The sequence below is a fragment of the Sturnira hondurensis genome, unplaced genomic scaffold, assembly GCF_014824575.4.
Source record: "Sturnira hondurensis isolate 20B ecotype Veracruz unplaced genomic scaffold, ASM1482457v3 Scaffold0000648, whole genome shotgun sequence".
Taxonomy (NCBI): Eukaryota; Metazoa; Chordata; class Mammalia; order Chiroptera; family Phyllostomidae; genus Sturnira; species Sturnira hondurensis.
Window position 1 is genome coordinate 4,306,639 of NW_028073279.1, and position 13,180 is coordinate 4,319,818.

Below are 13,180 nucleotides of genomic sequence, written 5' to 3' on the forward strand. Positions count from 1 at the left end.
CTATACCATGACAGAAGTTATTTATACACCATGTGTGATTATTTTGGACATGTTGTATCCTTTTGGGCTAAGCTTGGAACTCAAAGTCCCTACATCTTTATTCTGGTTATGTGTCAGTTAGTAACTCAAGAAACAGTTTAATTCTTGTTTCTCTCCTTGAAGACTGGAAGGAGTGATATAGCTAAAGGTTCTCTTGGAGTGTCATAAAAAACAATAATAAGATTAAATGATTAACTATTGAGTTAAAGCAATACAACATCCAAGCTCAACCTTCCAATTCACCACTATCAATGTAGTATTTCTTAAAATTTATTCTCTGCTCCCATAAAAAAGGCAAAATTAGTAAGTAACATAGTTATGAAATATCAAATTTTGTGACTTTTAATGAAAGGAAATAATTTATTTTATCTGTTTTGAAATTAAAAAATTCTGTAGAATTAAAAAAATACTTTATATCATATAATATCTACCTTTCAGCTAATATGATCTTACCTGCCTGTAAATTCACCCAGCCTTTCTTTTTCTCATATCTCTTTCCCCCTCTCTTCCTCCTTCCCTTTCCTCTTCTCTTTCATTTAACTGAACACACATTGTATTTAATAAGTGCCCCTTCTTTAGGAACTGTGCTATAAGTAAGGGCCATGCTGCCACCTACAAGGACATTATGGGAAGAGATGATAATATAGTATCAGCAGCCATAGGAGCCAATACTGTGACTCCATTGTCATTTCTGCCAACTAAATTAAGACAAAATAGTTGAGTCATTCCTCTTAAATAGTGGAACCACTTCTGAATTAGTTATAAACTATAATTCTTTTCATTCAAACCTGTATTTGAGAGGGCCTTATGTAACTAGCACAAAGCAGATGCTGTATACAATCCCTTGATTCAGGTTTAAATTCTATACATTTTATTGAGCAAGTTGATTTTTCCAACCATAGGAATATCCATGCTTCTGTTACATAAATCTGTCCATCATCCATCTTTGTGGCTATATAGCTGTCATCTAGTTATTATTTTACTTTTACAAAAGAAAGTAAAGTTTACAGAGGGCTTGTCCAATGTCACATGGCTAACATAAGAAACCAAATCCAAGTTCAAGTATTTTGATTCCAGGCTGTCCCTATAGCACAGTAGGATTTGAGATTTGCTCCAATGATATTCCATTTATAAGACAATGTAGTGTAGCAATAAAGGCATGGGTTTTGGAATCAAGCTTGGATTTAAATCTGCCTGTTTTACTCACTAGATCTGTGACCTTGAGAAAGTTAATTAATCTCATGGAGTCTCAGTGTGTTAATCTATAGACCAAAGCTAATAATATTTACCTGTGAGGTTATTGTGATAATGTATGTAAAGTAACACAAAATGTACTTTGTAAGTATTAACTGTGATTGATTCTTTATCCAGACTTATCTCTAACTATATGATATGAGATTCGATTTCAACTCTAAACTGGCTTCCTTGCTGTGTGGGTTTAAATGTCATGGACAGAATCAACTTCAAATCCCTGGCTGTTATTCTTGTTTATAATACCTCATGATTATGTTTGTCTATGCAAAACCTACTCATCTCTCACATGCTCAAATCTGACCTTGTCCTTAAGCCTTGCACAGTTTAAGTATCTTTGGTCTCTTCTTACCTTTTCACAATTCTGAAGTCACATAGAGCTCATTTTGAAGAGTATTGTATTATTTCTTAAATATTTTTATTGTGTATTTTTTCCCTTGACATAATTTTATTTTATGGTGGTCAGGACCCTTTTCTTATATTTTATTCGCAGGTCCCTTAGCACTAGTGCAGTACCTAACACCAAGAAAGATGCTATTTATTTGGTAAATTCTCAACAAAGCAACAATTCATGTACAAGATCAACCATTGAAAATTTCAGCAAATGTGATAGAAAGCTCTTTGTTTACATGTTGTTGTTCTTCTTAGGAATTTTCATATTAAACTTTCCTGATTTAAAAATGTTATATCCAGGCAGAATAATTACAGTTTACTGTAATAATGTTTATTGAGGCTCTACATGTGAAAATAATAAAGTAACAAAATGATTGGAAACATATAAAATAATGACTACTGGCAAAATTTTTCTCAATTAGGAATGATCTTTGTACAATAAGTTTGAAATCTGGTAGGGAGGCATTATATGTTAGTGTGAAATGCTTTCAATACTTTTTAATTTATAGAAAAGTATCCATTGTATATTAAATTCACCCAAAATAATAAGCTCTGTAACATCCAATATTCTGGATCATGATTCAGTAACACACTGATTTTTAACAAGTGCTTTTATCTTTGTTTTCTTTATGGTACTAAATAAACATGGATCTTTATATTGTATAATGAGGGTATATTGAAGATAGAGTTAAACTTCAAAATAAATTTCTTGGGAACACTGTAAAAAGTGTTGCATGTGGAGAAATGGTATGTTTTACTGTAATTACAGTAATTACTGAAAAGCTCTACGGGATCCATATGTAAAACAAATATGTGGTGTTAATATGCTTTACAGGCGGTAGAGACCCAGTTCTTGACTGCATATGATTTTAGACCTATGCCTTTTGCATTGGAAGAAACGAACCCCCTCCTACGCCACCTCCATCCTGTTGTAGAGCCAGTGGTTTTACTCAGTGCCGCTGCAGTCCAACACGAACCAAAACAAACAAAAAATCTCCAGTTGTGCTGCTCCCAAGAAAAGATGTGCTAGGGTGATGCAGAGAGGTGTGCCAAGCCATGCCGAGAGCTTAGAGCTAGAGAGAGATTGAAACAACAACCACAGGACAATGTTAGAGTTAGAAGATTGAGCTTCCATCAGAAGCCGTATCTATCCAAATTCTTGCTTAACGAAGGAGAAAATTAGAGTCATTACCTTTTATATGTAAATGTGTATATGTGCTTTATAAGTGGATTTGGTCTATGAAAAATGTAAAAATTTAGACAGAGTTGAATTTATTTACATTTTTACTGTCTACAAGAATGACTTTTAAAAATTAAATAAATGATGATGAAATCCAGGTTATAAGGACACCATCTAAACTACTTAAGGCAACAGAATTTATCAACATCCTTAGTAATTGGAAGCACATTCAATTGGAATTTGTTGTTAAAATGATTGTAATTATTGAGGAACCATAAGGATCTGTATAAAATATACCTTGGTTGATATACTTTTAATTACTATGAATACTTAAATGTTTCTTTGCTGTCTTTAAAATATTTGTCCTCACCTTTTCCATTAATCTAGGCTACTACTGAATTCTTTGTTACTTTAAACTATCTCTAGGCTGCCCTGGCTGGTGTAGTTCAGTGGATTGAGCATGGGTCTGTGAACCAAAGGATCAAAGTTCGATTCCCAGTCAGGGCACATGCCTGGGTTGCAGGCCAGTTCCCGGCAGGGGACACATGGTACATTGTGTGTCCTCAGCAGAGGCAACTATACATTGATATTTCTCTCCTTCTCTCCTTTCCTTCCCCTCTAAAGATAAATAAATAAAATCTTAAAAAATAAATAAATTAAATGAAATAAAATATCTCTAGGCTCATCCCATAAATAAAAGCGTTTTCTGTTTAATTTTTGTCCTAAGGCTTTCTTTCATTTTTATCATCTCCAGTGCTTTTTTAAAATAAAAATAATGTGTGCAACATGTATTTTTAAGAGCCTTTATAGTGTTTCTAATACTCAACCTGTACCTGTGTCCTGCACCTGTGGAGTACAACAGAGTGCTAAGCACAGAGTTGTCGATAAAAACTTGATGGAGAGTCTGAGTGACCAGATCGCAGACTCTGTCAGTGATATTTAAGACAACTAGGTATGCACGCTGTAGGTAAGGATTGAGAGTTGATTTTCTATTTACTTTTGCTCTTTAATATTGTGCCATTTGGGTCAGCCTCTAAATTTGAGTTTTCTTTAGATTTATTGAAGAAAGCAACTATAAATATTTGTTGAATATAAGATGATTTTTCTTAGAAAAAATAAATAAGATAAACATAAGCCTGCTATATAAAATAACTTGTCTTTTAGTTTTTTAGTCTCAATGACATTTAATCTCAATGTCATTTCTTACCTTGCTCTAAGACCTGAATTTCAACCCTATGTCCAAGGGCAAAAGTAGCAGACAAAACTGAGAGTGACACAACCTCTCGAGAGTGACCTTGCCAGTTTCTATGTTTATCTCACTTAGGCTCAGTTTCCTTATCTGCAAAGGACAATGACACCTATCTTGGAGATTTGCTGCAAAGATTAAAGAAGATATGTGTGAGGCCATTGTTTTAAAACACTACAAATTCCCCGAGCTAAAAGATGGTCCCAAAGTAAGTCATTTACAGGATGCCTCAATGTTGAGTAAATAGTTGGATTTTAGGTGTGACAGAGAGGAATCACGTGTGTGCAAAGCAGCACATGGGCATAATAGAGCCCCAAGCATTTTACCACAGGTTCTTTACAAATCTCCAACCATCCTTTAAAGAGTTAACTCGAATTACTGTCAGCCAGCTGTTGAACCAATGTGATTTCCTTGCAGGTGCCAGCAAGACCACTCCTACCCCCAAATGAGAAGGTGACTTTGGAATTAACTTCCTAGATCATAACTCACAAGCAGGAGTTTGCTAAGTTAAAGAGGAAACAGCCTGAGGCAAGAGTCCCCATTGATATTCAGAGCAAGATGAGGGCTGTGAGATAAGAACGAGTTAAAGAGAAGTGGGAGAAGAGCCAAGGAAAACTGTATCATCTGAGCCTGTTTCAGGATGGTCTCTGTACCAGAGCCAGTTGGCATCAACTGTTGATGGGAACCTGTTGGTGAAATGAAGGAGTGGGGCTCTGTGGTTGGCCTATGGGGTCAGCATATCAGGCTTACAAACCCAGTGACTGCGCTACTGTCAACTTACCACACAACTGCTGCCACATTGGAAAAGCCACCCTTTGGGAAAATGACAGGTGCTAAAATGGAACTCACAGAGATTTGGTGTAGTGTTTGCCAAACTTGCCCCGTCATACTAACCACCCAGAGTTTGTTAAAGTAGAAAACCCTAGTCCCTTCCCTGAAGGTCGTAAGTCAGAAAACAGCACGGAACCTGGGATTTTGTATTTCTAAAAAGTAAGCTCCTTCCAGGTGATTTTTTTCATCAGGCAGACTTGACAACATTGAGGTAGTCCAGTGTTTCTCAAAGTGTCGTCTCTGGATGGGCAACATCAGCATCACTTAGAAATCATTTTCAGTAGGCAGGGATGCAAAATTTTTGGTCCTACTCTGGACCTCACTGAGTCAGCGACTCTAGAACCGGAGGCCAGGAATCTGTGTTTTAGACACCCTCCAGATGACTCCCATGCACACTAAAGCTCGAGTACCACAACTATCAAATGTGGCCCAGAGAGCTGGAAGTTAGGAGTGTGGCTGAGTTTGGGAAATTCATCTAGTTCATTCCTCTTAGAACTACAAAGTCATCATTCAACCCAGGGGCTATTCTACCCTTGACATCACTCCCACCCTTTCTATTTTCTAAGGAGTAGCTTGAGTTTGTGTATCCCATTGGATTTCCCAACTGAGCAGGGCCACATCCTTTCCTCCTTCTTGAGAGCAAAGATACTGTTTTTAATTTTCCTACTTGAAATTCTCCTGTTTCTTAGATCCCACTTTAAAGACATTGGTGGAATGCCCAGCTGGCTCTAACTATGATTGAGGCTTACAAGTCTGTTAATGTGGGGTTTTTTTTCAGTATTGGTATGTATCAGGTGAGATACTAGAATGCATTTTTTAAAGAAAGGTGTGAACAGATGACAAATTGTCTCATTCTCCTTACCAAGTTTCATCTTTTTTTTCTGTTCAAAGGCCAAATCCAATGCTTAACGATATTGTCCATTTTTTTCAAATGACCATCATTTTGAAGGCTAACTCCTGGGGTAACTGCTAATATGCAAATATTCCCACTTAGCGAACAACTGTAGAGTTAAAAAGAGAATCACTAATCAGCCAATGAGACTACTTGCTTGCACGGCAATACATGAGTGTTAGTGAGCTACAGCTTCCATGTCAAAGTACCACCGACTGAGTAGCTTAAACAACAAAATCTTATTTTTCACACTTCTGGAGACTGGAAATCCAAGATCAAGATGAGTGGTTTTCGTGGGCTGTGAGGAAGATAGCTATTCTCCTAGCTTCTGGTGGTTCGCTGGCAGTCTTTGGCATTCCTTGGCTTGTAGACAAATCGCATCATCCCACAGTATTCTCTCCTGTCCAAAGATCCCCTTTTTATAAGAACACCAGTCACATTGGATTGGGGGCCCACTCTACTCCAGTATGACCCCATCTGAATAGCATCTGCCATGACCCTGTTTTCATAGAAGATCCAACGTGAGGTACTAGGCATTAGGACTTCAACATAGGATTTTGGTTTGGGCCGAGAGATACAATTCAACCCTTTACAGAAGTGTTGGTTGATGTAGGGAGGAAGTCAAATCTAAACTCCAAAATCATAAGGCCTAACGTGATATTGCTTCTGGAATTTCACAGGTTTAGGGACTTAATAGAAGTCTCAGCAATGCATGCCACCATTGGCTCCAGTTAAGAAAGACAATTCAAAAGTCATCCTATTTCTGATGCTGAAATATTTGGAAGTTTTTCCTGTAAATAAATAAACAAACAGTACAAATCTTATAAAGCAAGTGGTGGGAAATGTAATCAAATTAAACTAAAGTCAAATGGCTCTATTTATGTTGGGGAAAGTGGGAGGTTTTAAGAATTCCTACTCTTATATTATAAACTCAGGTGGATTTCACTGCTTTGAACACTCACATTTTTTTCCTGGTAGTTTTTAAGTCTGAGCAATAAACTCATCTAAAGGATGAAATTTGAAGGGACCCAGATGCTACCAATTTAAAAGAGGATAATTAAAGATGTACAGAGTCATTTGGGTGAGGGGGCATTCAAACAGGTATATGATATTATTACTGCACACAGATGGTAAAGGTGGCCCCACTATTGCCTTCTTGAGTCAGAACTGCTTATTTGGGACTTTTATTTACCATTTTATGTCTTTATGCAGACAAATACACAAGGCAGCATAAGAATCAGTTGTACCTCTGTTTTATCTGCTAATAAAATCTTATCTTGGGTCACGGGTCGATGGCCTCTCATAGCCTTTTTAATGTCCAGTCCAGCTGGTAACACCAATTCATGTTTGTGCTTTGGTGACTTCTAAAGGCTATTCATGATCACACAGAACTTTGTTCAGTGTTTGTTTCTAATGCACATATTGCTGATCTGATCCCGACTTCTAGATTTTGCCAGTAAAATTCCACTGACTATTTTCTCATTTTATCACTGTATTTACAGATTCCCCTATACTTTTTAAAAAGAAAAACAATTGTTGACAAGCCATGTACTTATGTTTCTAGGAAGTGATGCAATTGTTTTCGGAAAAATAGTGAAAGTTTCAACATATTTCTGAACTTATTTTTGTATCAACCCTCTTACTGTGTTTTCACAGTCACGGTGGGAGATTTTGCCAGCGGCCAGCTATTACTCATCTGGTACACAGCTGAACAAAATCATTTTCTAGGAACTGTTTCCCAGTAAACCCTAATTATAAATACCTCTGATTACTTAGGGTATCTCTCTATGTACGGATCATTGTAGAAAGTAGAAGGGATGCATTGATATGATCCATTTGACAACACTCACCATGTACTTAATCATTTTATACTTACATTCCAGACTCTGAAACTATGTAAAAAACTAACCCATCCCCATGATGGAGATAGCTGCCCAAACCTGTAGAGGTTCTAGTACTCTCAGGGAAGAATGCAAATTGCTCCTCAACGTGGTGTGAACAGCCAAAGAGACCCATCCTAGCCTAAGTATGAGGAAATTATTTTGTCCTTTTCATCTCCATTAGATATCTGGTTACTTGTTCAAAAAGCAAATGTAGAATTCCATATAGTGATGAGACTCATGGCCCTAAAATATATTTCTGTAATAATTCTGCCCATGAATAAATCATAAAATCAGCTGGATTACAAGGTTTTTCAATCAGGAGATCCCGCTTTGGGAATAAATGACCAATTTCTAGTGATGTGATGAGAGGTATTGTGAAAAGTTTCTGTCTCTTACATATGGGTGGAGCAAAAGCAGATTTGTAGTTATCTATATGGAAACCAATACAATAACTAATAAATAATGATACAGTAGTAAACTCTGTGTTTTATATGCTCACGACTATAAACCTACTTTTGCCCCACCGTGTGTCTACTGGAGAAAGAAGACAAGGGCGGAAAACTCAAGTCTTTCCAATCTCTGCTGGTAGAACAATATCAGGTCATTCAGAGAATGAAAAGTGTCTTCACTTGATTTGAGAGTTGTTTTTCTTAATAGGGATTTTTCTTTCCCTTCCTTTCTTTCCTCTTTCCCTCCTTGCCTCCCTCCTTCCCTTCTTCTTTCTCTCTCTTTCTTCATATACTTGTTCAGTGAATGAAATTCTCTTGATTGTGTTACTTGGGAATAGGAATCAGAGAACAGTGTGAATCTATATGATGCAAAAGGAAAAGAGAAGTAATACCTCCAAAATTTACAATGTATGTTTACAATATTTAAACATATGCATTGATATGTTGGAACTTGAGTCCTTTCACTCAATTCCTGTTAAACTGAAGCTCTTTCAATGAGTGATGCATGCTTTCCTGGGAGCGGTTTGTGAGAGAGAGCATCGGGGCACACTGTGGGGAAGAAAACTGTGCCTGTGACAGGGAAGAAGCTTGCGGGCAGAAAGAAAAGGGAAGTGAGAGGGGATCGATGACAAAATTTTGCTATTTCTGAGCTCTCTTCAGATTCAGTTCTGCCTCATAGATATATCCTTCTAGGCTTTTAGTGTATGTATTATTATCCACCACAAAATTAGCTATTTTCATTGAACATTATCTATAGTTTGATATCCTGCTAGTCACTTAACATTAGATAATGTAAAAATACATTGGTGCAGCAAAGTCTGCTATTGTCTCTCTTTTACAGCTGAAAAAAAAAGGCTTAGAAGGCAAGTGAGGTGCAAGAATGAATAAAACCACAGCCACTTGAATCCAAACTTCCCCGCTATCTGCCAATATACTGCCTATCATATTTATCTCATTTGGAAATTTGCATTTTCCTTTGTATCAAGGATGTGAAGACACCTGTGCCAGTCAAAAGGAGGTTACATAGGAGTGGGGTGGAGAGAATTATAGAGCAGTCCCTAAATACTTCTGGAACGAGCAGTGTGCCGTGCCAATCGTAGAAAGTGAGGAAGTACAATCCTGCCATGTGTCGAGAAAAAGGAGAAATGGAGGCACTGCTATGCAGCACTAATGCACACCCCCAGAATCTCCACAGGAAAGGCAGAATGGAAGAAAACAACCACAGATGTTCTGAGTACAAAAAGGGCAAGGCGATTTCCAGCTCAGCTTTTGACTCCATGCCTGCTTATTTTAAGCATTTTCTATGAGTTGATTTACTTGGCAAGGGGGTAGATACAGGTATATTTTTAGCAAAGCTATCAAAAGAGGTTGGTCACTTAAATAATCCAATTGAGATTTATGGTGAGAACAGCATATGTTTCGGAATAGTTATAGATGGCTGCATTAGTCAGTGAAAACTTTTTCATTGCTGGCGATGATGCAGCACATTTTTAGAAGAAATGCAAGAGCATGTTGATTTTCTGCACAGATGAAATATACCTGAGTGCTTGTAGGATTCGGTGCCCCTTTCAGATGAAATGAAGTTAGGAATTTACAAGCTGAAAATCTGTAAGCCATCCTGGTTAATGAAGCATATCCTAATTCAAAATCTTTAAACTGGCAAAGCTTTCTGTTTTACAACTTTGAAACCTACATTGACTTTGAATTGATAAAGCCAGGAAGTTTGACGCAGTGGAAAGGGCTCAATGAAGGCAGGATTCATAGCCCCACCCTGGAGTTACTTGCTGTAGGAGTATAAGTTTATTTCTTGATTTTTAAGGCTGTTTCTCATATGCTATGTGGGGGGGTATTAATAAGTAAATGTGGCAAGTACTACCAGAAAATAGATCTCTACCTCCAAAATAGGTTAAGTGATTACTGTTCACTTCTCTTTATCTCTAACAATCCTATTCTAATTCAGGCAAATCTCATCTCTCGGTGACACCACCACCAACAGCCTCCTAGAGATTTTTCCACTCTGCTCTAGCCCCCACAATCCATTCCTTACTCACTGTAGAGAGCGACCTTTCTCACCCCAGGTCCTTTACACAAGGCACTCCACTCTGTTTCTATTTCCTCTAGGGACAGCTCTATTTTTTCCTTCAGTTGTCTTCCTTTCGTTAAATACTTTTTCAAACACAGTCTTTCTTACTCTTCCTATGGGAAGTAGTTTGCTACCTCAACTTATTTGTTTCCTCCATGGTGCCTGTCCTGATGTGTAATTTGTTTTTGATTTTCTGCTTACTTCTTTGTTTGTTGTCTGTCCTAAATGTGAGTTTCACAAGGGCAGAGAGTGGCTTGGGCTTGTCCAGCCTTGTCTCTACCGAGCACAGTGTCTGGCACACTGAAGGTGCCAAGGAAATATTTGTGTGATGAGTGAAGGGGCTGCTGTGAAGATGAGTGAGGTAATCAGGTGCATCTTCAGGTACTGAGTGGTGGTCAGTAAACCTTGTAATTCTTTCCTGTTCATTTACCAGTGCTTCCCAATCAATCTCCATCTATAACCCACATGTTTCCTTGCTGAAGGAACACTGGCATGTCTCCCCATCACGTACAAACATCCTAGAAACCTAAATGAAAAGTTAAAACAGGGTAGATTGCTCTTGATTCTGGTACTTTTTTTTTTTGACACCTCTGTGGTCTTGTACACTATGACCCGGCACCCTAACGTGACCTTTGCTAGGCCAAATTTGGAAATTTGTAATAACCAACAAACATTTATTTCTTACTATCTCTTCTTACAGGTTATCCAGTATCTGTAAATTTTTCTTGAGCAACGCTGTTATAAAATTATTTGAATATTTTATTACGACTTCCTCTTATTATTATTATTTTTAAAGGATTTTATTTATTTATCTTTAGAGGGGAAGGGAAGGAGAGAGGGAGAAAAATGTCAATGTATGGTTGCCTCTCATGCGTCCCCTGCTGGGAACTGGCCTGCAACCCAGACATGTGCCCTGACTGGGAATTGAACCGCGATACTCTGGTTCGCAGGCCCGTGCTCAATCCACTGAGCTACACCAGCCAGGGCTCCTCTTATTATTTAAAAAATGAATGAAAAATAAAAATATAAAAATATGTAAACCAGTGATTAAAAAGTCAGGCAAAGACACAATATAATTAAAATAAGGGTGAAAATAGTTAAGCATGTGGTACATGGTTAACAGTTTTATGGAAACACTGAAATTAAACTGATTAATAGTGTCTTCACTTACAAAGGGAAAAATGCATATAAAAACAGCATAAAATGCTGGAATGTATCATCAGATACTACATCTAAATTTGACATAATTAAAAATTATATCAGTTTTAGCTCTCTATGAAATAGAATTCCCCTCTAAAATATATCTCTTGTACATTTGACTAATGTGCTTTTATCTGATTTTGTCTCAAAGTACTAGATTGCTGATAGAGTGTGATCCATCTTTCTCCTGAAAGATTAGCAACTTCCCTCCCTCAATTTGCTTATGAGGAATTTATGACTCAATGAGTTGAAGGAATTATTTCTACAGGCCTGCCTCAGTTCTTCCTGAGCAGTTGCCTGAAATACTTCAGAGTCTAGGTCTGCAGGCAAAGACACCAATACTTATTTAAAAGGAACCATTCAGGCCCTGGCTGGTGTAGCTCAGTGGATTGAGCGCGGGTCTGCGAACCAGACGATCGCAGTTCGATTCCCAGTCAGGGCACATGCCTGGGTTGCCGGCCAGTTCCCAGCAGGGGATGCACAAGAAGCAACCATACATTAATGTTTCTCTTCCTTTCTCCTTCCCTCCCCCTCTAAAGATAAATAAATAAAATATTTTTTAAAAATAAATAAATAAATAAAAGGAACCATTCATAGAAATGCAAATTAAGCCCACAACAAGGTATCACCTCACACCCATCAGTAAACCCACAAACAACAAGTGCTGGTGAGGATGTGGAGAAAGGGGAAGACATTTGCACTGGTGGTGGGAATGCAGACTGGGGCAGCCACTGTGGAAAGCAGTATGGAGATACCTCAAAAAATTAAAAATGGGTCTGCCTTCTGTCTCAGCAATTCCATGTTTAGGTATATATTTGAAGATACCCAGAATGCTAATTTGAAGGAATATATGCATCCCTATGTTCACTGCAGCATTATTTACAATAGCCAACCTATGGAAGTACCCCAGGTGCCCATCAACAGATGAGTAGATTAAAAAAGCTGTCATACAACAACAAATGTTGGAGAGGGTGTGGGGAAAAGGGGACTCTGGTCCACTGTTGGTGGGATTGCAGACTGGTACAACCATTATGGAAAACAGTATGGAATTTTCTCAGAAAATTAAAATTGGACTTGCCTTTTGACCCAGCAATTCCACTGCTAGGATTGTATCCTAAGAACCCTAAAACACCAGTCCCAAAGAACCTATGCACCCCAATGTTCATAGCAGCACAATTTACAATAGCCAAGAGTTGGAAGCAACCTAGGTGCCCGTCAGTAAATGAATGGATCAAAAAACTATGGTACATATACACAGTGGAATTCTATACAGCAGAAAGAAAGAAGGAGCTCCTACCTTTCGCAACATCATGGGTGGAACTGGAAAGCATTATGCTGAGTGAAATAAGCCAGGTGTTGAAGGACAAATACCATATGATCTCACCTTTAACAGGAAGTTAAACAACAAAACAAACAAGCAAGTAAAATATAACCAAAGACACTGAAATAGAGAACAGGCTGACAGTGACCAGAGGGGAGAGGGGAGAGAATTTCAGGGGAAATAGGGGAGGGATTTAGAGGAACATATGTAAAGGATACATGGACAACAACTGAGAAGGGTGGAAATGGGAGGGAGGAGGGGAGCACGAGGGTGGGATGGGATGGGAGTAATAGACAGAAAACTGTACTTGGAAAATAATTAAATAAAAAGAGTAATTTTTTTAAAAAGCTGTGATACACACACACACACACACACACAATGGAATACTACTTGGCTATAAAAAAGAATGAAA

At 37.9% G+C, this 13,180-nt stretch overlaps 1 protein-coding gene across 1 annotated transcript in view; it reads left to right on the forward strand.

Annotated features, from left to right (window-relative positions):
* PTGER3 (prostaglandin E receptor 3) overlaps window positions 1-4,741 on the forward strand; it is an 83,739-nt gene extending 78,998 nt beyond the window's left edge. Inside the window, exon 4 of the mRNA XM_037042481.1 lies at window positions 4,527-4,741. Coding sequence (XP_036898376.1) covers window positions 4,527-4,566 — 40 coding nt within the window. The 3' untranslated portion in view covers window positions 4,567-4,741. The remainder of the gene's footprint in view (window positions 1-4,526) is intronic.
* Window positions 4,742-13,180: the final 8,439 nt, after the last annotated feature.